The 26,074-nt window shown below is 38.7% G+C and overlaps 1 protein-coding gene across 4 annotated transcripts in view; it reads left to right on the top strand.

Moving 5' to 3' along the window:
* LOC131238825 (probable UDP-3-O-acylglucosamine N-acyltransferase 2, mitochondrial) overlaps positions 1-12,739 on the top strand; it is a 28,292-nt gene extending 15,553 nt beyond the window's left edge. For 2 of the 4 annotated variants that reach the window (XM_058236422.1, XM_058236428.1), the window contains exons 4-11: positions 2,453-2,529; positions 4,712-4,761; positions 6,776-6,840; positions 6,987-7,038; positions 7,441-7,511; positions 11,091-11,157; positions 11,874-11,945; positions 12,027-12,739. In XM_058236422.1, the coding sequence (XP_058092405.1) occupies positions 2,453-2,529; positions 4,712-4,761; positions 6,776-6,840; positions 6,987-7,038; positions 7,441-7,511; positions 11,091-11,157; positions 11,874-11,945; positions 12,027-12,098 (526 nt within the window). In that variant the 3' untranslated portion in view covers positions 12,099-12,739. Of the gene's footprint in view, positions 1-2,452; positions 2,530-4,711; positions 4,762-6,775; positions 6,841-6,986; positions 7,039-7,440; positions 7,512-7,622; positions 7,691-11,090; positions 11,158-11,873; positions 11,946-12,026 lie in introns of those variants that run through there. The other 2 variants (XR_009168051.1, XM_058236431.1) reach the window with 2 other exon arrangements.
* Positions 12,740-26,074: the final 13,335 nt, after the last annotated feature.

Here is a 26,074-nt window from a genome sequence, read left to right as displayed (position 1 = left end):
GGGTGAAGGGATAAGGCTAAGCAAGAATCCGAAAAAGGGAAGTGGAGTTTTGGTTAAGAGTAGGGACAAGGAGAAGCAAGGGGATAGCAAGGGGGTTGGAAAGCGTATATATTAGGACCTCATACAAAGGAAACCCCTATTATGTGCAAATTTTATTATTATTATTTTTTTATTTTGTAAAGTCTTGATTTCTAAGTGTGTGTTGATGTCTTTTTCAACAATCCCTGAAGTTTCATTGAAAAATTCGACCAATTTCCTAATGTTCCCATGTTTCCCAACAACAGCGATACATTACGCGATACAACCGATATATCCCATGCGAGAACCAATACGTATCCGTATCCCAAGGGTGCGATGCATTACGCGATAACAATATTTAAAATGTTGTTTGCTACTATATTTCATTTGTATTCCAACTGGGAAAGCAAAAAAGTTTCATATAAACCTAGGGGTGCCATTGGTTCGGGTTCGGGCAACTATTGGTTTATTTGTATCTGGACCCGACTAAGGGAATCAGATTCTGGTCCTGTCAGGTTCAGATTGGGTACCAGATCCCAATCTGATCAGATTTTGGTATTCCATCATGTCTAGTTTCAAGCCTGAATTGGAATTTATAATAGGATTTGGATTGGGAATTGGAGCCTGGACTCATTTTTGGTTACACATCTGGACAGGTCCATAATAGAAACATGCTCTTCACATGGTTTTAATAATAAATATAATTAAATACAGGATAAAACTTAAAAATAAAAAATAAAAAAATCATATCTTTGCGTACCCAATCTGATCCAATTTCTAATTGGGTTGAATCTGTGAACCTGAACCCCAATTGGGCCCGAAATATGGTTCCAGATCCAATTACATCGGGTCAGATGTGCTGGGTATGCATGAGTCCAGGTACCCATCAATGGTGCAACATAAAAGAGACTTTCTGCTATATATATATATATATATATATATATATATATATATATATAGCATTGCTCTTTGGGGTGGTCACAAAATAAGGGTTGCAATCAGATTATGGAAGTTCTTTCTGATTTGCTAGTTCAACCGGTTGTTTGTTTACAAATTTTTTTTTTCAACATGCATGCACTGAAGGCCATTATTTGGTTTATATTTTTATTATTTTTTGTGGGATCTAGTAACATTCTAATGCCTGCACAAAATCTCAAGCCGGATTTGATAAACCTCTTCTATCATTACTTCTCAATGCATGGTTAGCCAAGAATAGTTTCTACTCATTTGACACCTCTACATTTAGCTTTCAATTCAGAGAACTAAGCAAACTATTGTAGCAAAACCCCAACTATATGCATTTTATCTAGTAGGCTACATTATCCATTTCAACTTTTCAACACTAGAGCTGTTCGTTCCTCCCAGCATGTAGCATTTATTGTGCACCTGTGCTATTGTATGGTCATTAATGGCCAAAGATGTTTTATCCATCTAGAAAGAAGAGATATCGTAGAAGGATAAAGAGGAGCTCACATGGGAATGGTGTTACTTGGGGTTTTAGTTGTTTGGAATGGCCCTATACGGATCATTGATTTAACGAAGCACCTGGTGTTTTCCTTTGCAGTTGGGGATTATGCATTATCTAGACTGAGGGCGTTTATTCTAAATGCCGTATATGGTGGGACATGCACCATCCATGGTGGCACTATTCTACATTTCAGATATGGGTCAAGTTCTGTTGTCCTCTATTGGGAGGATTTCTCACACCTTAAAAAACGAAAAAAAAAAGAAGAAGTATTTCTCACATCTGCAGGAAGGTTAGCAGGGGGTGACTTAATGGGAAAAATTGGCAGTTTGCACGATGAAGCATTGGTCTTCGAGAACTAGGTCTTTTATACTAAATGCATAAAACTATTTTGATTGGGTTCATGTAATTTTTACCTTTTTTATTGAGTAAATTCAGTACTTTCACTTGCTCAAAAATAAGCAATGGAAAGACATGAACATATTCTTGTATTTACTTGCTATTTAGTATTAAGAGAGAGGATTTGGTGTACAAAATTTTCATTTGTTGTATGTTGTTGTTGCTCTCTCTGTTTCCCCCCCTCTTTTGTCATATTTACCCTTAAGTTGTCATCTTTGTATGTAATTCACTTATTAAGGGTACTTGCATTTGTACTCTACAGTAATGTGTGCATGCATATGTCGTGTGTTTTGGGATTCGGGATGAATGATTCATCTCTCTCTCAACAGTGTGGGAGGCCTCATAAAATTTTCACTTATATCTCTTTTGTGGGCTTAAACTATCCTAAAAATATCTCATTAGTAATGATAAAACTTTTATCTTGTGAAGCATTACTTTCCTTATTGGGTTACTCACCTAGTTCAACATTCTTCATCATTTCACATTACGACATACTAGTCATTTATTACTCGCATGTGACCTATTCATTTTGTTTATGATCCACTGATAATAATATTGAATTCTCTTTAGGTATAAGGTCACACTTAGCAATTGCTCTGTGGGAGATTCATGTGTTATCCACAACGGTGTATGCATCGGCCAAGATGGTAAGGTTCGGTTTAACCAGCTTGAAATGTTTGTGCTGTGTTCTAAGCCATGATGGGAGCTTACAAATTTCCGCAATGCACTTGTGCATTTTTATGAGACATTATGCTTATGAATTTAAAAAATGCATGCATTTATGTGCTAACATATCATCATAAATGAGCTATAGTTTTTCATGAATGCTGACATTGGGAGCTAATGGAGCTCCATAAATAACTACGTTAGCTTTGTTCTACAGTTTTACATCTAGAAGAACCTTTCACCTCAGTAGAAGTTCTTTTACTCACAGAATTCAGTACGGGAGTAATCCAGTGATTATTCCCTGTTTGTCAATCTTATCACTGTCCAATCAAGATAATAATGGTAATGGTAAGTGTGCCCCATGTGCTTTGACTGTTAAGGTGGCAGAGGGATTAAGTGCTGTGCATTCCTCTTCATCGTCCATTCTTCATCAAACGGTTAATATATTCACCCATACCAAGTTTTGCCATTGGCTTTTACTGCCATCATCCTAGCATGGTGTGCTGGAATGGCCATTATGGAGCTGTGAAGGCCGTTCCGTAAAGGTAACGGTGGAAACCGTTGCATGTTACGGGTCATGAGGCCATCATGGAAAAAATGACCCGTAATGGCATGTTACGCCCCCCACAATGGTCATAACAGCCTTGTAACGGTCCATTATGGGGCCAATACAGGTTTTTTGGGATTTTTCAATAAAAAAGGGATCGTAACAGCTGTTACGACCATGTATTGTAAAGGTAACGGTGGTGGCACTTACGGCCGCCGTTATTGTTATGGGATACCTTGCATCATAGCCTTGTCTGAGATCAATGTTTTAAATAGTGAATAGCGTGTAGCATAGCGTTCACCCCTTTGAAGCAAAAGGCAAAAGCTACATAGCGTGTAACGTAAGCTACACACTAATTCTAGATTTTTAATCACGGTTGCGCTATAGTTGCATAAATTTCATGATATTCACCAAATTAGATTGATTAATAATGAAATTTAACAGAATTTCGCGATATTTTGTGCAACCAAATGCAATCTAAAGTAATAGGAAAGGGTAATAATCAAGTATAAAGGTAAAGAAAGAGCAACAAAACTGATTTAATGCTGTTACTTATATTAATTTTACCAAGAGCATTGAAAAGATTAATTGAAAATAGAAAAATCTAACGAATAATTGAAAACACTAACTGATTTTAATATTGTAGTGAAAAGTATCTTGTAACATGAGCTATGTAGCGTGTGGTGTGGTCTATGTAGCCTGTAGCATAAGCAAATTATCATGTAGCATAGGCTACATGCAACTTAAACTATTTTCATGAGCTATGTAGCGTTAAGGCTAAGCCACGCCACGTTGCATAAGCTTCACGCTACGTTGCGTAGCTATTTAAAACAGTTTGAGATATTTGGGGAGGTCAGCTTTATGCTTTGCTTGGCAAAGGTTTGATGACCAGATGCGAAACTTACATCAACCCTCCTTTACCATGCACGCACGCGCGCGCGCGCACACACACACACACACACAGACCCACACACACACTCACTCACTCTCTTCGTTGTCTGCTATTTTTCATATGTTAGCAGTTAATGCCCAAATTGTCTCAAATTCCTATATGATAACTACAAGTAATACTTTCTGCTGCAACCAACTTCACTGTGTATATCTTCTTTAATTGGTTAAGACTATGACTATGGAACTATTATTGATTGGCGTTACAATAGCTTTGTGGCTAGCGATTTGGAGATTATCCATAATGGCTGTTATTTGGGTTATTTGGGAAGAAAGAAACAAGGGGTGCTCCAAAAAAAAAAAAAAAAGTGATTCAGAGGTATCAGTTTTCAATAAGTCCAAAATGGATGTAATTGGGTGGCAGCTTGTTCAAAGATCTTTGAATACAGCAATTGCTCCTTGTATGAGCTGTAACTGTGTAGCGTTTTGAGCCTCTTGTGCTCCTAATAAAATTTTCGTCATCTTTCCCAAAAAAAAAAAAAAAAAAGGTTTTGTAGTTGGCCTTGTACAAGGGTATGGAATCGCTTTTCAACTGGTCTTTTCTATTTTCATTGCTGAAATTGATTTCTTGTAGCTGCAGTTGCATTTGTTGAGTTTGAAAATGTAAGTGGCTGCTTATTCTGCGTTTCATAGCTTCTGAACTGGTATTCTAACACGTTTGACAACAGGATTTGGATTTTTTGTGGACGAGCAAGGGAGCATAATAAAGAAGCCTCAAGTTGGTGAATCTGATTTGTCTTGCAGTTAAAACACGATTTTGCTTCAGTGCTATATTTTATTACTATAGATGCCTAGATTTTATAATGGAAACCATAATTTCAAAAGTTGACATGTATAGGGGTGTCAATGGGCCGGGCTCGGGCCTGAAAAATCAGAATTTTGAAAAGCCCGGCCTGAAACAGTTCAAAATCCAGGCCAAGACCTACCTTAGGCCTGGCCCAGTGACAGCCCTAAGTATGTACACACGCACACATGTCAACTTGACTAAAATCCATGGATCCAAAATGTTCCCAGAATATCCCAGTTTCCTCATCATCAGTCAGAAAACAAAGAACGAGGCCACCTCACTCGAGCCTGGTGTGAAAATGCCCTTGCATTAATCACCTCCGGTGAGGAGTCTTGAACACGAGACCTCTCCCTCTGATATGACTTTGATGCATGACAATTAACCACTTGCTCTAAAAGCTTGAACTGATAGATCATGATGAATTAATCCCTTTATCTCATAGCCTAGGCCCCACATCGTATACGTTAGGACTTTGGCTGAACTGCTCTCGTAGGCCCCACTTCACATGGGTTTCGCTTCACACGAGCCACTTGCTTAACACAAATGGGGCCTGCCTCACACAGGCCACCCACCCCAAGTGTACCCCTGCATCCCACAGGCCACCCCACTCAAGCCTGGTGTGAAAATGCCCCTGCATAGGTACCCAATTCACACTGGAGTAAAACCATGTCAAGAACCTCAAAAAGAGTGTGATCTGTCCAAATTTCCCTCATCATTGTCATCTGATGATAATAAGACATGGGTATCTAGACCTTCATGGAAGTACAACCCTCATTGCTGTTAGCTTATCATCTCCATCCTTACCATGTTATGCACACATGGCATTTGAACAATAACAACAAGGAGAAGTCTTGAATCTCATCAAAATCATTCCTGAGTCTGGACTCACAAGGGAGTTCTCCCTTCGTGATCCTTGAACTTTTGAACAAGGTATCCTCCACTTATTGCTGCATTTTGTAGAACAATTTGCTAGGCCATTTCAGGCAGAATCCAATGATTGGGTTTACAGTTTAAGCTTTGCTGTTGCTACTTGCTAGAGCACGATCTTGAATCCTACGCTCCTACATGTGTGTGCAGATGCTTGCTATCCATCAGGTGGGCCCCACTGTGTATGTTTGGTGATGGAAAACCAACCTGTTCTGTCATCAGGCTGGCCACAAGGTTACTCTGGTTGTGGTCTGTTGGTCAAGACTTATTGACGGTGACGTTCTTTTGTACACATGTGGCTCATCTAATGAATATACCAGCCAGATTTCCAGGTGAGGTGACAGACTTGGGGTGCCTGCTTGTTCTAGCCTGGATTTCTCATAAGTGCTACATTATCACATCTAGGAAAGAGTAGGTTGATTTTTGTGATCATTCTTTGGATTTCTCCCAAGGTTTTACTTGACATTTTCATTCTCGGACTAGCCTTGTTTTTTCCCCTTAAGTTAGATTTATTCTTTGTCACCATGTTAACAGTGCACCAACATGGCTGGATTTTCACCAAAATGGCATAGATAAGGCCATTATCTACTATATGGGCACGGCTACTTAGACACATTAACTTCTAAAAGAGAAAATGTGCGTCCAATTTTATGTAATTTTTTCTTCTTAGAGGTAATTTATTAAATAGGTTTAAATTGTTAAATGCGAAATCTTGAGTTTTGGAATGTATATTTGTTAGTTGGCATATTGATTTGTCTACGGGTGAACTAAATCACAATTCACAAGTGAAAGACTTAGTTAAAAGATTAGTAGTTATTAATGAATATCATTAAGTACTTCGGAAAAATACAAAGGAGCTAAAAATTCCAATGCTAGAATTCAGCCTTCCTAATGATTTGTACTGTTCTCCCCTTTTTTCATTCTTTCTTTTTCTCTGACCAGTACTTTTCTTGTTCAATTAGGAAAATTGATATGAAGATCATTAACAAAACGTGCTATCTTTTATTATTTACTACAGATGTTGTATGTAAGGATAGGGAATCATGTGGAGATAGGTGCTAATACATGTATTGATAGGGGAAGGTGAGATGTGTTATATTTTTTGAAGTTTCTATCATTCCCTTGAATTCAGTTGCTGTTGACAGATTTTGTCTGTTTTTCTCATAACAATTGGATTATGTGGATTGGGATGCCTAACACAGAACTATGCGGTGCATTTGTTCATGCAGTTGGAGAGATACAGCTATTGGGGATCACTCCAAGATAGATAACTTAGTTCAGGTGGGTCACTACCATCTCGTTCTGGAGCATTGTCACCAGATTTTGGCAGCATTTGGATCTTCTATCGAATTGGGTTGAAATAATTAGTTCAATAATGAGGAAATAACTATAGTTAGTTCAATATGAGGAAGTAGCCCTTAAACTGCAGTTCCCTTCCAGGTTGAACTTGAAAGTGACTTGAATTGCAGTTTGTAGCTGAGTCTTCAATGTGGATACTACTAGTGAAGGTGCATTCCCACATTGTTAAACTAGTTATTGCAATTCAATTCAGTAGTGGAAGCAATTGCAGCTTCAGCTTGCACCTCTGACTTGTTACTTTGTGCCTCTGTGATGATAGAGAATTTCTGCATATTGGTCTTTGACTGTCAGTGTTGATTTGTTGCCAAACTCCTCATTTTGCAGATAGGTCACAATGTAGTAATTGGACAGAATTGCATGCTCTGTGGGCAAGTAGGGATTGCAGGTTCTGTGACGTATGTAACTTTCATACCTAACTTGTTCATATTTAAAAAATCGAATGTATGGAACATGATCTTTGTCATGCACCTCTCCACTCCTACACCTCTACACATGGTCACATGCAGGAGCATGTGTGGGATATACCCTGGAATCTGGTGCGCCCTGGAATGTTTATGACCTAGGCCAAAAATAGGTGGTCAACTCATCTGTTTTTTTTTTTTTTTTTTTTTTTTTTTGAGTTTGCGAAACAGATCAAAGCCAGGCTCATAGAATATTACAGCAAGTTGTATTATGCAGAGTCTATGGTATGGCCTAGACTTGAGGGGCTGACTTTTAGAAGAATCCAGGACACTCAGGCTGTGTGGTTGGAAAGGGAGTTCGGTGACTGAGGAAGAAGTTAGGGAGGTAGTGGGGGAGATGGATGCGTGATGGAATTTTTTATTGCATTCGATCAACAATGTAGGGAGCTCATGGAAGGTGATGTCATGCATTTCATGAAGGAAATTCATGGCAGGGTTGTTCTTACTAAGGGCCTCAACTCTAACTTTTTCACTTTGATTGTGGGAATTGAGACGCAGCGGACATAAAAGCCTTTAACCCATTAGCTTGATGGAGGTGTTTATAAGATTCTAGCTAAGACCCTCTCAAACCAATTAAAGGAGGTGCTTAGCTCGGTGGTGTCCCCCCTCAACAAGCTTTCATTAAAAAAGAAAAAGAAAAAAAAGAAATGCAAATTCTTGACGGCATTCTCATTGCTAAGAAAGCTATTGATTCAAGGAAAATAAGTGGGGAGGAAGGTCTTCTTTGTAAAGTTGATTGGGAGAAGGCGTAAGATCATGTCGATTGGGTTTTTCTCTTAATATTTGCTTCAAAGAAATGGGGTTTGGTAGAAAATGGGTGAGTTGGATGAAAGAATGAACAAGCTACGTGTCATTCTCGATCCTTTTCAATGGATCTCCATCAGGTTTTTTCCTAGTTCAAGAGGGCTGTGACGAAGGGATCCTTGATCTTCTCGTTAGTTTATAATTATGTCTGAAAGCCTATGCATGTTGATGTTGAAGGCTACAGAAGTGGGAATTCTTAAGGGCTTTAAGGTGGGAAAACTGGAGATGGGTATTTCTCACCTCCAATTTGTGGATGATACGTTAAGTCGTTGTGAGGCCTCCTATCATCAAGTTTTAATTGTTAAAGGAAAGATACTATGAAGTGGCATCTAGGTTGAGAGTTAACCTGCAGAAAAGTGCCATCGCCGGAATTGGGATGAATGAGGAGGTGGTGAATGCCATGTCTGATTCATTGTGGTGCAAGGTGATGTATCTTCCTATGAAGTACCTTGTTCTCCCAATTGGGGGAGATGCAAATGTCAATGCTTTTTGGGACCCATTCATCGAAAATTTTGAGAAGAGAATAGCAACTTGGGAAAATAAAAATAAAAATCATCCCTATCAGTGGGTGGAAGAATCACTTTAAAAATAAAAATCATCCCTATCAATGGGTGGAAGAATCACTTTAATTAAGTCTGCCCTTATGAACCTTCCTGTGTGTTACTTATTTAAAATGCCAGTAAACATCACCAATAGAATAGAGAAAACCTGAAGAGTTTTTTTTTTTTGGAAGGAAGGAAGGAAGAGAGGATGGGCATAATTTCATCTTGTTAATTGGGAAGTAGTGTAAAAGCCTAAGTAAGGTCGGTTGGGGGTGGGTAGAATGAGAGAAAAGAAATTGGTCTCTCTTAGGAAAATGGTGGCGAAGGTTTGGGGAGGAGACAGGCTTTGCAAAGGGAGGTTATTTGTCACAAATATTGGATTCTCGGATGAGAGGAGATGGGTTCCTGGGCACACAAGCAAAAGTGAAGTTTCAAATGTGTGGAAGGCCATTGAGTTAATTGGAAGGGAGTATAGGGAGGACAGTTGCCACTGTTGCAAACAGAGTGGATTGTGTTCTTAAGGCACATGGTACGTGGTGGGTAGAAGACGAGCTTTTGCCGTACAACCACCTACCTTTTGTGCCATCGACAAATCAGTGCCGTTTTTAATATTTCCATTTCAGTGCTTACTTTTAAAAAACGTTGTAAAGGAGTTGAGGTCCTTCGATTTTAGCTTTTTAGGTGGCTAGGGGGTCGTCTGCTATCTCAGCAGCAGTGCCCTTTTCTGCTTTTTTGCTGTTTTTCCGTTTCTTTTCGTTTTGCCTTTTGCTTCCTTTCGTTTGTATGTTTCCCCTCTCTTTAATGAAGTTCCAGTTATCTTTAAAATAAAATAAAAAACCGTCTACCGTCTCAAAAGCATACATATGGGATACGTTTGTAATACCATATAATTTTAATGTCTAAAATGCCCAAAATGCAAGAGAGATGGATCGGTCAAGGGTCTCTCTCTCTCTCTCTCATGTGGAGTTTCCATCTATTCATCGGCATCCTCTAATTGCAACAACCTTATGTCGATTCAGTTAACGAGTGTGAGAGAGGACGAGGAAGCGAGAGGGCGAGATGGAGGCTGTTGCAATTAGGAGAAGCCAATGAAGAGATTGAAACTCATGAGAGGGCGAGATGGAGAACAAGAGAGCAAGAGGCCGAGAGGGGGAAATAGTGGGAGAGAGATGAGGAAGGGAGGAGAGAGGGGAATAACCCTCGACCAATCACTCTTTGTTATATTAAGGGCATTATAGACATTAAAATCATACAACATTATAAACATATACCATACGTATGCTTCTGAGACGGCATGCAGTTATTTGACTAACGTTTTGAAAAAGCAAGTACTGACATGGAACTATTCAAAAAGTAAGCACTAATTTGTCAATGGTGCAAAAGGTAGACAGCCGTACAGCAAAATGTCATAAAGAAATGCTAGAATATTTGAAGGTAAAGCGACATCATGGGAGTTCATCAAGCAGATATTGTTTCTCAGGTTCTGGAGGGGGCTCTAGTTTTGCTGGAGTTCACCAGTCTATCTTACATTGGCTGATTAGAGATTGGGAATCAGTTATTTTCTAATGATTCCTGTCTTGGATTTTGAATCAGGAGCCATGGTTTCTGGAGTTGTTACTCTTGTTTCCCTTTTGCTGTTTTTTGTTGTTGCAGGGTGACAAGAGGGTCATCTGCCACTGTTGATCTTGTTGGGGCTCCTTTGTTTCTTTTTAAGGTTTAATGAAATTGGGTGATGAGAGGGTCATCTGCCACTGCTAATCTTGTTGGGGCTCCTTTGTTTCTTTTTAAGGTTTAATGAAATCGTCAATTTTCAAAAAAATAAAATAAAAATCATCTTGTTTTCCCTTTCAGATACCAAAATAATGGACTGTTTAGAAATTATTTCCAACAGTCCACATTCAATGCCCATGTGCCAGGCTGATGGGTAGACCTACCTATTTTTTGGGCTAATTTGTTGCATGGTGGGACCTGCCAGATTCATAGCCTGGATGTCCATTTCATGTGCAAGGTTGACCCATCTATGGCTGCTAGTAGAGGTGCTTGTTCACTTAGCAGAACACTCCAAATCTATGCTCCAACATTCAATAACTGGTGAATAACCAGAATTTGGTTTAGCTTTGTGAATTATATATCATCTTGGTGTTGTTCTAATCTTGTCAGTTTGTAGGATGGGAGATTATGTCACTTTAGGAGGAAAGGTAGCGGTACGAGATCATGTTTCTATTGCATCAAAGGTATGTCTTCAATCCCCAGAACTAGGTAGCAAAATATGGCACCCCTATACATTCTATGGCAACTCTGAGATGTTAATGGTAGACAACTAAATCCAGTCTTAATCTCTGAGTGAAAAGCTTTGTATTCGTATCAGTCGATTGCTGAGTTCAAATTCCAATTATCCCTTTCTTCATTGAATACTCTGTAGATGATCTTGTAACATTCTTACTTTTCAGAAATTAGAAATTTAAAAAAAAAAAAAAAAAAAAAAAAAGAATTATTTGTCTTAGACATGCTTCAAGGATGCATGTATTGATGCAGTGCTTGAGACAACCTCAAAATGCTCGTTTGCTGTACATATGATCCTCAGCCTGAGGATCTGCAATGTCCTCATGCCCCCTGAATTGTAAACACAGGGCCCATGGTCTAGCCAACCCCAATACGTTGGGATAATGCTTAGATGATTACTATGCCAACTTCCCGGACACCTATACAAGAATAAATAGTCCCATTGAGGTGAATTCACCAAATCATGGGTCCTACTTTACTGACTTGAGGCCGGAGGTCACTGCATATCCCTGGCCATGGATCATTTAATTCTTCTATTTTTACATACCATTTAGGCTGCTGAATTGGCAAAAGGTCCTATACCATATTTATATGGATATAGTGATTTTAAAATGATGATGTTAAGGTGCATTGACATGTCTGTGGTCCGCTTCTTGCCTGCTTACAGGTCAGACTTGCAGCTACCAGCTGTGTCACAAAGGACATTACAAAATCGGGTGACTATGGTGGTTTTCCTGCGGTACAGATCATCCTATCTTGTTTTCCTATGGCTGTCTCTTTGAATTGATGTATGAAAATATCTATATGAATGTTTTTGCAGGTTCCGATCCACGAATGGCGCAGGCAAGTTGCAAGCATGCGCAGAATTTCTAAGGCACCACCTCACAGTTAGTATGTATTCATTTAGGCCTTCATGAATTCATGGGTTTCTCTGGCGATGTGTGGGCATGCGTGGTGCATGCAGAAAACGCTGTTTCTCAATCTGGAGGCATCTGGTTTTTGGTTTGGAGTGATGCAGCAGCCATTACTGCATGAATGCATCATGTTTATAAATATCCAATTATCCATGGCTGCAAATGTTGTTTAGATGGTGAAGCTGGGAGGAATTCTGATGTTAGCAAACCAGTTTCTGGCCTGAAAATGGAAGTTTGACATTAAAATCCTAATTAGAGGATGGATGGTTCCCAGTGTTAGTTTTTACATTTGCCGTAAATCCTAATTAGAGGCACAAATGCATCAGGTAAGCCCCATTGGTTGGTTTTACCCCACCGGATAATCAACAGCTTTGATTTTAGATTTGGATTTGTTGGGTTGGTTTGTATTTAAGACGCTGCCATGGTTATTAAGCAGGTTTGGTCTGGAGCTTCTCTAAACAAATCATCTCAGATTTATTTTTTTGGTATCTCTTACTTGAATTTTTAATGGTCGTGTATGGAAATGGCCTGACCTAACACACCCTGTTGGGTGAATACGGTTCTTTTGTATGTTACATACATTAATTCACAATTGATACTACCTTTGTGACGCCTGCAATTTTCATCTTTATAGTATAATGGTAGTGCATCATTTCATACATGTTATTTTTCCATATCTCAATACACATTGGTGAGTTATTTGATATTCCAACTGCGAATGAGGCTTGATACACAGCCATTTCAAAAATGTGGAACTTACCGACTTGTCCTAAAATAAATTTGTTTCACAGAGCTTCGCTAAGCCTACATGCATGTACAAGTCTACTAATGTACACTACCACATGCAAGCATGGCAGGCAGGTGAAATATCCAAGCCATCCATTAGGTGGACCTCATCGTCTAGAAATTACAGCCCAAAGTTAAAGGTGGTCCATTTAGTAGGTAATATTTGAAATAAGTTGACAGGTTAGAAAACATCAGCTGATTTTCTCACAACTGCCCATTTGTTCAGTTGATTGTGGCCCACCTGATTCTTGGGATAGGGAATCTGCATGGTGCTACATTTCTGATAGATGGCTTGGATGTTGAACCTGTATGCTATGCTGGCATCTGGTGGCGTGCGCATTAGCTGAGTTGTTTGTGGGCTTAGCAAAGCTCTGTTTCACTGTTCTTAGATCTGATTGGTGAACGGTTGTGGAAATAAAACAATTGGATATTTTCATTCTGACTGGCCATAAATGGCCACTAATCTGATAGGAAGATAATTAAATGTGTACATTGTGGTTGATGATACATCTCATGCATTATTTGGACAGTTTAATTTGAATTACTTCTGCGCCAGACATTCAATTGCTTCTTACGCTAAAGTGTCTGCATATAGAGCTGGGCATCGAGTCAAGTCGACCGAGTTAGGGCTGACTCGACTCGATCCAATTTTGAAATAGGCCTGACTTGAACTTGATCCGACTTGATACCAAGTCCAGCATGCCTGACTCGATCCGAGCTCGGTCTAGCCTGGACTAATCCAGATCGAGTCCGATCTGGTCAGAAGTACCCAATCGGGTCGAGTTGGCATTGGGTCGGATCGAGAGATGAGGGAGGGAGGGAGTTGAGAGGAGAGAGAGAGGAGGAGGGTGATGGTGGTGGGTGGTTGATGGACTTGGAAGAGGGAGGAGGAGGGTGATGGTGGTGGGTGGTTGATGGACTTGGAAGAGGAGGAGGACGATGAGGGAGGGAGGGAGGGAGTGGAGAGGAGAGAGGAGGGAGGGAGGGGGGAGGAGGAGGAGGAGGAGGAGGAGGGTGATGGTGGTGGGTGGTTGCCGGGCTTGGAAGAGGAGGATGAGGGAGGGAGAGAGAGAGAGGTTGGGATTGGGTCGGGGTAGGGTTAGAGAGTCGGGTCGAATTGGGTTTCGAATCGAGTCGAGTCTAACCGGATCAAGTTTCGAGTCGAGTCAGGTCGAGTTATTGGGTAACTCAAACTTGACTCGGTTTGAGTTCGGATTGGGCGAAGCTTACTCGGTTCGGACCGACTCACCCATTCGGTTCGGATCGAGTCGGATAAGTCAAGTTAGCCGGATCTGGTTGTCTCGTGCCCACCTCTATCTATATATCATCATGCTTTGCCAAGGTATCAAAGTTTTTCTCATACATCCAGTAGATTTCACCATAGAGGTTTGCTCAAATACATCATGGGTTGGAGTAACATCCTTGCTTATTACAATAAAATATCCCGAGACTAGCCATTTGATTTGGGGCCTTTTTCAATGGCATAAACTATTTATTTGATTGGGCTCCATGGAGATGGGGGATGCCTATTGTTTGGATTATCCACAATAATATTGGCATCTCCAACTCGATGATATTAACTATACTGGTAGTATCAGAAATTTCAGGGATCCAAGTATCGCCAATGTTGATATTGCAAATATATTTGACCATGTAAATTTCAAGTGTCGCTTGTATTACCAATATTTTTCAAGTGTCACTTGTATCGTAATTGTATCAGTAATATTTTGTTAATATCGTCAATGTATTGCCGGTGTATCTATATAGTAAATATATGTTTGTATGTGTGTGTGTGTGTGTGTGTATACATGCGTGAATTAATTAATGTATGCATTGTAAATGGATGGCTGGATGGATGGATGTGTCATGCGCATGCATATATAGATGAATGGATCATGCATGTGTATTTGTATATTTGCCTGTACGTGCATGGATGGATGGTTGGATGGATCCAATATTTTTCCAATGTTTCTGTAAGTCAATAATACATGCTTTTATGCCTCATTAAAGTTAACCTTACTATTTGATTCCTAAATATGCAAATATGCATCTTTTTTATTATTATTTAATTCTTAAATATGTAAATATGTGCATTTTAATATCTCTTGAAGTATCATTGAAAAATTTCCCAATTTTCTCCATATTTTTCTATTGTTTTCTTGAGTTAGTGGTACATACTTTTAGACCCCATTAAATTTTTTTTTTATTATGTATGGATCATTTTTGCAGTTATTTGATTTCTAAATATGCAATATGCGTATTTTAGCATCTCTTAAAGTTTCATTGAGAAATCCACCATTTTCAATATTACCCTCAGGTATCAGCAATAATATTGGGGATATCAATACATGTTTTCATATCTCAAGAAACTAGTATATGTAATGATACTAATATGGGGATGTTAAAAAAATAATAATAATAAAATAAAAATAAAAAATTGTAGATTGAGTATTTCAAGCCCATAGTCATACAAAGTTTTCTTATTAAAGAAAAAAAAAGGGTCAAATTATCAAAAGGTTGAAATGATCCAATATATATTGTTTTTCGATCATACAAAGTGAGATAATATCATACCAACAGTTTGGATCATTAGATGATAACCAATACTCAAAGGCGAAAATCATGATATCTTTCAAAGAGGACAGATTGCCTACAATGCATTTTTATGACCTGTTTTACCCTTAAAATATGAAGAGTTCTGAAAATTTAGAAAAAGGATGTTGGCCTGCTACCAGTTGTAGGTAATCAACAATTACATGTTTGTATATATTTGTATTTACATATTTTTAACTCTCCAATCAAATCTAGAGTAAAATACATGGATGCCTTTTAACAGTGTATATGAATACTTAACCAAAAAAAAAAAAGAATAACATTTCATTTGAATTGAACCATCTCATTTTAAGGGAAAGAAATTTCTCTCCTCTTTTTACAGTATGAAAAATTGTAAAGAAAAAGAAAATCACATGCATAAATTAGTATTAGTCCCCCTTACATGTGCTCTCTAACTCATAACTATGTTTAGAGGAAACCATGAATCCACATGGGCATGTACACGAGGCCACTCTAGAAAACCCATTTCAGTGGTGTCGACCTCCTCCAATCTCGAAAGGTTCAGATTGTAAGAAACTAGCTTATTGTCTCCAACCAATAATATCTCATGGTTTCGAACAACTATAGAATTAAAGAATGATAATCTTCTTACGCCCAATAGATTGACATTGTATGCTTTAATCCACATCGACTTGTTATAATCCTTTAAAATCCATATTTCTGTTCTTCCATCAATGAAAAAGCTGAAAAGGGAGAGGTGTCCCTTCCACTCTACCAATCGATAATCATCAAATACATCTTTGGAGGATGATAATTCAGGAAACTTAATTTGTTGGAATTTCTCATCACTTGTATGTATGGAAATGATATATTCTGGACTCTTTGAAGCTATCATCCAATGAAAAGCCTGGTCTGCAAATATAGGAAAAAATGGATTGAGAGGCTGAGAAAAAGTACCGATCCACCTCCATGAACTTGTGCCTAGTGTAAATATCTCACATTCTTGATGAAAATTTAGACTTCTATTAATAGAAACTCTGACCACTTTAAATTCCTTACTCAGGGCATCAAATCCAAAGCCATAATCAGGTCTCATGGAAGATGGAATAGGTTGTGGAAGGGTTATAAAGTCTTGAGTTAAAGGGTTGAGAATACAAACTTGGCTACTTCCATTGATGGTACACTCAAAACAAACCAACCCATTACAAGAAGCTACCATATGAAGACTGCCACCACTTGGATAAATCACTACCATCTTTCTTATTTTCACATCCTTCTCTAGCAAACTATTATCCATGAAAACCAACTCCAATGCACTTTTACACTGACGTGAATTAGCTTGGACAATAAAAGACAGGTTATTTTTCGATCGATCTAGATGCAAGCTAATAAAAGGTGGAGACTTAATTAAATTGTATAGATATTTACATACGCATCCACATCTTACAAGAGGCTTAAGAGGAAGTCTTAACAGTATCTCAATTAGAATATCATCTTGGAGGTTACGAAGACTTCTTCCCCATTTTCCCTTTGAATCATCGGTGTTAATAAAATCATCCATCGACAATATATCTTTTATAGAAAAGCACCTCACCTACAACAATATAAAAGCTATCAGTTGGAATATAAGATCTAACTTTACTCGAGACATTGCAAAAATAAAAATTAAAAATTATAGGCTTAGCATTTAGAGTATTGCTAAGAGTGATGTTACAAGCATGTAAATATGAAGATCAATCATAAAAAGAGATTAATTTTAAAGAAAAATGGTGAAAAATAACCAATGCTTCAAATCTCACAAATTAATGGCAGTAATAACTATCATGATTGCACATTGCTCATGTAGGAGAGGGAGAGAATTAATTCAAGAAAATAGAAGTTTTATTTCTAAAAAACACCAATATCTTAAAATACAATTATACCATAGATCTAGGTAAAGAAGAGAATGGAAGATGCTAAAAATTCATCGAAAAAACTTTAATAATTAAGATATGAATATTTGTTATTACCTTATAATATGCACTAAAAGTATGGTGATGATTCATTTGTTCACTGCCCGTAGCTTTCATATGGTAGCTAAAATTCAACTTCAAGGAAAATGTCATTTCAATAAAGTAAAAAAATGTATTGAGATTGAAACATTTTATAACCTCACATTTTACTAATCTATAGTTGTTATGGGTGCCCATTATTTTGTTATCAAATACTATGAAAATAACATAAGGAGTTAATAGCATTAGTCTAATATAATCAGCTCACCCTTTTAGTAAATAATGTAATTTCATTGGTTTAAAGAAGGAACTCCATGACTAGGAATTAAGAAAATCATACAAGAAATCAAAAGTTTCTGCAACTTCCTTTCCCATTTTTTCTTCTTCTTAATGAGATTAATCTTAAGTGACTAGTTTTTGCCACAAAGCCTTTAATTTCTAAGAGTTAAGAACTATACGCAGTAAAACATCTAATACAAAGCTTATCTCTAAGTAATTTTGATTAATGTCTAGAAGCCAAAATCATAATCGAGTTACTTTGGTAGACAAACTGCAAGGGATACTTAACTGTACCTTTGACCAGCTCAACCAAAAGATGCAATTGTATTTGGGTTGAAATTTGCCTATCCCAAAGTTCTTATCATAGTTGGGATATTTTAGAACTACGTTTATCTTAGTAATGTTATTGGTTACACCATCTAAAATTTGAAACATATCATTAGAATCCTTGATAAGGTGAATAAACATTCAGTCTTTCTGAATTACTACGTTTGGTAAATTGCAATATGTTAGTGTGCATTCTAATGAATCATAGATGTGTTTTAAACTTTTAACACATCTTAAGACCTAATTATAGATACCAAATTAAGCACTAGGTCCTCACTTTTTTACTCCTTGCATTCATTTTTGTACATTTTTATCTTGTAAATGTACAATTTTCAAGTAGCTACTAACTCACTCAATATTACTCAACCAAAACCTAAATCATATATCAACACTAACTCATCTAGTCTAAATCTTAGTATGTGCAAAGTGTGATCTACTACAAGAGCAGATTCACGAGAAGGAGCAAGGAAGTGAGTGTTCCCAATTAAGGCTGCAACTTGGGTTCAGGTCACCCATAACTCGATTAACCCAACCCGAGTTTAGGTCAAGTTCTCAAGGTCCTTGGGTCGGTTTTAGGTTGGAAAATAGTAACTTGATTTGAAATCAGGTTGGTTTTGTCTTGAGCAAATGTGAGTCATATTGGGAATAATCACATGCATTTGGGTCAAGCTAGGTTGAGTAAAAAGGAATTTTGGTTGGGCACCTTGTGTTGGAATTTGGTTCGGTTTTATTCTCATCTTGAGGTTGGGTTGAGTTGCATCCCTATTCCCAATATATCATGAAGTGTGAATGCTTGGTAAGTGAGAGTTGTAGTGCGAAGCCTTGAAATCTAGTACTTGGGACGGGGCTCTATATTCCAAGTTATGATTTATAATTTAAGTGTTCATAACCACAATTACATCAAAATTGCATAACACCAAACTATTCATTCACAAAATACATTAATATATTCAGCATATTATTACAATGGTCTAGGCTCTATTATGAGCTTTCAATGTACAAACTTTTTCTTCATCGGATACAACCGAAAAAGAAAACTACTATATCTTCACTCTACTTTGCTCCCTGACCAAACTTTGTGCCTTGAAATAATATCGAAGCAAGGTGAGCATAATAGCTCAATGGATCATATGCATTTAACTTTCGAGGTTTCTAAATTTATACAATTAGTAAAATAAAGTTAAAATAAAGAATAAAATAAGTAATATCATGAATTGTAGTACAAGAGATGCAATGCATGTAATGTTTTTCATGAATCATAACTTTAAACAATTGTCATCATCACTTATCATAATCACTTGTCAATTAGTTGTCCATACTTACTTTCAAGAAAAGGTAAAGATAGTGCACTAATCAAAAGATTTTAGGATGATCTCAGAGCATCCAAAGCAGTGCATTGACTAAGACATTTTAAGAGCCCACAATAAATGTAGATTTCAAGGCAATGCACCAACCAAGACGCTTTAGGGACTCTTTAAAACATTCATTAATAGAAACCTAAAGCAGTGCACCAACCAAGTCATTTTAAGGAATTTGCGCAATACACAATAAGGGAACTCAATGACCGAGACATTTTGGGAAACCCATATCACAATTGTTAAGGGGATCTTTGGCATTGCACCATGCACGGCGTTTTAGAAAACATGAGGTAGAGCACCTTCTAGGGAAGTCGGGCTGTGCACCGGTGCAAAATATTTTAGGGAACTCAAAATAGTGCACTCGATCACAATTTTTGATTCAAATTCAATGCTCATATACACGTCATGGATGCAACTTCCCAAATGTAATAAAATTTGATATACAAACATCAAATTCCTTATGAACCATGGTGTAAATAATAATGTAACTAGTAAATTCGATTAAAATTGTTAGAAAATCAATGAAATTCAGAAGACGAAAGGATCGCAAAACAAACTCAAACACACCTCAAGTCAGTGCGACTCAATTGTGACTTGGTTGCAATTCCGTGTGACTCAGCGTTGAACTCAATGCTCAACCCCTCCTGATGAATGCTTCCCTTTCTACCAGGGATCCTAACACTGCAGGACCCAAAATTGACACGAACCTGGCCTTGATTCGGTACACGACTCAGTGAGTCAACTCAGTACCCATCTCTCTCTCTCTCTCTCTCTCTCTCTCTCTCTCTCTCTCTCTCTCTCTCTCTCTCCCCACAGAACTCTCTCGCTCTCTAACCTGTTTTTCTCGTCCGAATTTATAACTTCTCTCCTTGCTTCCCACGATTCCAGGTATCCGAATTGTAAAAGGTTTCGTACCAGGCACAGGTTTTTTTCCGCACCTATCGACTGGAGTGTTGCAGATATACGGTTTGGATCTGATCTTAGTTAAGATCCTGGCGACCTTTTCTCGATCATGTGGGCCGCACGGTGGTCGTTTTGGATTTGAAACCGATGCTTTACATGAAATCACGATCGTCGATTCTTGGCGGGGAAGATGATCAGCTCGTTAATGGCGAATCTCTCCCCATCGCGTATTTCTTCGTTCCGAAACTTGTGGACGGTCCGGATTACTCCAGAGAAGCTTTTGGATGTCTAAAATTAGAGGTCCAGATCCATTGATCCTGTGGGTTCGACGTTCGAATAGTTCGGCCGCCGTTAACTCCCGTCGAACACGGAGGAGGCCACGGGCGGTCTTGTTGCTGGAATGTAGTAGTGGGTCCCACAGATCGAATGATCAGGATTCGTGAGGATCTTTTGAGATCTTCCGGAAACTTTCGAAGCGACAGTCTCTCCCGTCCGAACAGCGTCGAAGAAGCCGGACTGCTCACGATCTTTTGGCAGACGTAATGCTTGAGGAATGGACGGCTATAATTCCTTATTCCAACGGTTCAGATCAGTTGAAGAGATCCTCACCTAATTTGTAGGCGATTTCGATTGTATATTTACCGGGCGGGAAAACAAGGTCGAAGGACGCGGATTAGCTACTGACAGGTTAAGTAGCGAGTCGACTCGCTACTCAAGTGACGTCACCAAGTTCTGTGGGTCCCACCATGATATATTTTCTGTATCCACACCGTCCATCCATTTGGAGAGACTATTTTAGTGCATGATCCAAAGAATGAGGCAGATCCAAATCTGTAGTGGACCTCACCACAGAAAACAGTGGAGAGAGTGACTTTCATCGTTGAAACCTTTATAAGGTACACCGTGATGTTTGTTTGAGATCCAACCTGTTCATAAGTTAACACAGACATTAAAGAAGAGAAAAAACAAATATCGGCTTGATCCAAAAATTTTGTGGCCCTTGAAAATTTTTAATGGTAGGCGTCACTCTCTCCACTGTTTTCTGTGGTGGGGTCCACTCGAGCTTTGGATCTGACTCATTATTTGGTTCATGCCTTAAAATGGCCTCTCCAAATGGATGGACGGTGTGGATACAAAACATACATCACTTCATTAGGGAGTCTCGCTACTCAACCTGGCAGTACCTAATCCGCGTCCAAGGTCGAAACTAAATTGAATTGCGTATCGGGTAATGAGTGAACTCTGTGGGGCCACTATGAGTAATGCGTCTTACCCACCTCCCTCGTCCAACCGTTTTGACCAGCTTAGGGCAGGAGCCCAAAATCGAAGCATATACTGCTGTACTTATTATTATTATTATTATTATTATTTCCACCGTCTGTGAAGAGCCAATCGAGAAAGAACATGTATTATTGCAAGAGAATTATACAACACTATAAGAATTGTGAAGATATCTAGAGAGTGTGTCATGGAAATAACAGTCGGCATTGGTTGGATAATACACGTCATCCGAAGATGGAACATGGTTGAGCAGAGAGGTGAAATACAAAATGTAGTCGATCGAGAAACTTGATTATCAAGATAGGTGTCAAAGAAGAGTCTAAAAGGTTGAAGTGGTGATGGAGCAGTTGTTTGTTGTAACTAATTAAACGTGAGAAAAAACATCTAAAATGTTATCTAAACAAAATTTATAAATAACAAAGGAGTTCAGTGAAGCAAAGTGTTTCGTACCAACCAAATTAAACAAATCAAATATATCAATTATCTTTTATGTGCCGTAACATAATTGATCTCTTACGTTCCTTAGCTTAACCAGTAGCCTAATCTTACATTAGGAGTACCAGTAATCCATCCTTAGTGATAATCAAAGTCTACGCTCATATGCCGAACGATTTCTACTGTAATACAAATAATTCTTCTTTCAGAAAGGTGCTTTGCATTACGCCTTATGGGCGATTGTAAGAATATTTTTTTCTACTTTTGTATCAGAAAGTCCTTTCGTACAGAAGGCAAGATGCAACCCATTTTCAAAGGATGAACCCTACCTTCTAATAATCGTCTGATCATCTTAAAAAATATCTTATGAGTAGCTAAATAGGCAATGGGTCTTCTCAAATCTCAGTCATATACAATCAAGTCTATCGTATCTGCCTATCTTGATGCCTGGGGTTAAAGTTATTCAATTGGAATTGAGCCGCATAGTTAGTTATGACATGCCTGCACATATCACACGTGACTGAATTTTGAAACTGAAAGGCAACAAGTTTTTGCACACCCGGTGGGATTCCTGATTTAGTAAACATATCGGTGTGATCCTATTTTAAGTAATTAATCCGACTATGAAAATATGAGCCGAAAGCTTATCCGAAACTCTCCTAGGGTTAATGAGCCCGCAACACCTTATGCATTGCCTTCACTCAGGAAAGCGCGTGTGCAACTAGCACCTGAACTCCTAGGTATGCCATCAAACCCAATACCCAATCCTCCAAATTAGGAGGGGGCATCATCATTTCAGAGTGATCCGCTTAAGGTGATAGCAGTTGGATTGTGCGACATGCAGATGGGAATCCAAGATATTGAGAAGCAAGGAAGGGCTCAAGCTCTTCTTTGATCGCTCCTTTAATAGATGGTCAAGGCAGTGAAACTCTTGCTAGGGTTTCCTTGTTGCTTTGGATCCTTTGCTCTTACATTGCTCTTCTAGATATGAAGAATTTCTTTCACTGCTCCAGAACTGTCAACTTGGATTGGGAAAAAGGATTCGCATTAGATTCAGACTCTCTGACTTTTCAGATCTTCTTCTTATAGTTGATCCGTCGTGGGGTATCCATGGTCCACCTGAGATCGGGCCTAAATATGTAAAGATTTCTCTAATTAAGATGGCTAGGTCAAGGGCTAGATTCTGATCAATCCCAGTCGCTCAACGTCTCTGGTGATGGTCACCAAGAGTTGTTGGATAGTCTAGATCATACATCCTCTAGCATTTTCACTATTCATTGCAGAGATGGTTTAGAATGCTAGAAAAGATAGATGGATATGATCCATCACATCTTGATCTCCCAAATTATTGATCTCGATCGTTGTTCGACTCTGGGGGTGTCTAGGTGCTTCCTTTGTCTCTTCCTATCTCCGCTTTGTTAGATGGATTAGATCTATCTGATATATTATCATCAGATAGACTTGCCTTCTCATCTAGCTCTTCAATCCCTTCTGGTTCAATCAATGAATGGTTGGGATTAGCCGATAAGATTCTTTCTCCCAACTTAGGTTCGGTTCGTTCCGGGACCAAGTTGGCTTGAGCATGGGGTAGATCTCCTGATGTTTGAAACAATCTTGAATGTTGTTGCCTCTTTGAACGTTTCTGGGAAGATCTCCCATTTTGGAAGGACTATGAGAGACAATTTCGTCTTCAGTGAATCTCTTATAGATGTGCCTAGTATGTTGTGTCATAAATAGGCACTTTAGTCATGGCCAAATGGGATGCGACGATTCACCCCTTCGAGGGCATAGGTAAGGGTTTATGCCATTGCATTAACAATAGAACACGTAACGACAAGGGAAAATCAACCAAAGATCTTTTCTGGCGTGAGTACATCTCTCGTGTAAGCTAAACACTGAATTTCACCATATACCGCTTTCTTATTGGGTTGAAGGGAAATCAACCGAAGATCTTTTCTACCACGATTACGCCTCTCATGTAAGCTAAACACATAATGCCATGACATGGCACTTTCTTATTGGGTCATGTCTCGTCGCTAAAAATAAGTGTAAACAACTTGTATGCTAGGTACTTAATTTCTTAAGTGCTTGAGTATCACTTATTACACTTTATCAAAGTACCAAAGGTTTCCTCTTGTATCTTCTCTTAACTTTGTCGTTGCCGTACACCCTCATAGGACAAATCTCACTCTCGGCAATTTCCCGGCAAGGAAATTTATGACTACATCTTCGGTAAATCTAGCAAAATATAAAAATATATTGTAAATTAACAAATACATTTAAAATTATAATTTGAAAATATATTTTTTGTAAATAAACAAAAGTATATTTATAGTGTAAAAATGTGATAGTTTAATCTTTCGATATTTTGAAAATATCGTAATAATCGTGATACGATCTTTTTAAATGATCCAAACCATTAAGGCCTCACCGTGTATGATGAGGCCCACTAAATATAAATGGTTAGAAACATGATTCCAAATAATAAAAGTTGTGTAGGCCATTGCCGACATCATATCAATGGGTAATATCATTGGAACATGACTCGAATTAGGGCTGTACATCGAGCCGAGTCGAGTCGAGCTGGGCCGAGCTTGACTCATCCGTGCTATACTTGAGTTCGAGCTCACCCTCGAGCTCAACATTGAAGCTTGGCTTGTTTGCCAAAGCTTTCGAGTCAATCTCGAGTTGAGTCGAGTCGAGCTTGTTCATATGTCAATCCAGCGCCCAGCCCGACCCAAACCCACATCCAACTCAACCTGGTGCCCACCCCGACCTAACCCAGCCCCCACCCCGACCCAAACCCCAACCCGACTTAATCCAGCGCGGTCAGGTAACTTTTAAGTTTTAACCTTTTTTTTTAGTTATATATATATAATATTAAAATATATTACTCGAGCCGAGTTGAGCTCGAGCTTCGAGTCAAGTCAAGTTGAAATGCACTATGGCCGAACTCGACTTGAACTCAACTCGAACTTTAGAAAACAAGCTTGACTCGCCCCCAAGTCGGCCTTTCAAGCCGAGTCAATCCGAGCTAACTCGAGCCGAGTCGAGCGAGCTTTTCGAGCTAGCTTGACTCGTGTACAGCACTAACTCGAATCCTATTGGGGGGGGGGGGGGGGGCGCTATGTAGCAAACATCTACGAGCTTTACAGGTGGATTTTGATGATAGAAAGAAACATATGATGACTGATGAGGTGAAAGCCTCGTGACGAACCAAACAAGTAGACGGCCATGAGCAAGATCCCATGTGAGGACACTTGATAAACTGCTCGAATGTTCCATACTTGGACCACATTGACACGTGTGGGTATCTGCACGGGTGGAGCTTCGGAACTAAGGTATTGCTGTGTGGATTTATGTCCCTACATTCCCATCTCAAAGAACTTATCAAATACAGCATGAACTTTCACATACAGCCATTTACTTCCTGGCAAGATGCCACACATGCAAAATATTGGACCGTTAAAAAAGGTGGGCCCCATCTCGATGATTGCATAGTAAGCAAATCAGGATGATCAACTAATCACTTGGGACTCTTTAAGTCAAGATAAATGGACAGTAATGATATGACTAGGTTTATAGGTGTGGCCCACTGTTTGAGACACTTTTCTAACTAGAGCAACTGCATTGATGTTGACCAATGGTCAAGCTTTAGCCAAGCTTCCTACAAGTCGCCCAGTTCAATGGTCCAAATAACCACCACAACACTGAATGGCCCATGAGAAAAGTGCATCACAACTCTTCACACATAGCTGCCACCGGTGCTAGCGGTTACTTGAAGTTTAGTCTTTGGTGGCAAAAACTCCATTTTGCCGACCTCCCTTTTGCATCTTTTTTACTGTTTCAAAACATATAAGGGATCTTTTCAAATAGTTGTTAAATGAAAATCTCATTTAAAAAAGAATATTTTATAATTATGAAAAATGCACCCCTAAGTTTATAGATAAACCTCAAAATCAATTTTGATTTTGAAAATGCTTAACAATACCCCACTATTTTCTAAAACACAGTAAACATTTCTAACATAAATTTGAAAAA

Source organism: Magnolia sinica, chromosome 1, assembly GCF_029962835.1.
Source record: "Magnolia sinica isolate HGM2019 chromosome 1, MsV1, whole genome shotgun sequence".
In the NCBI taxonomy this organism is placed as follows: Eukaryota; Viridiplantae; Streptophyta; class Magnoliopsida; order Magnoliales; family Magnoliaceae; genus Magnolia; species Magnolia sinica.
Note: the sequence above shows the minus strand (reverse complement) of the source record. Positions and strands in the feature narration are given on the sequence as shown.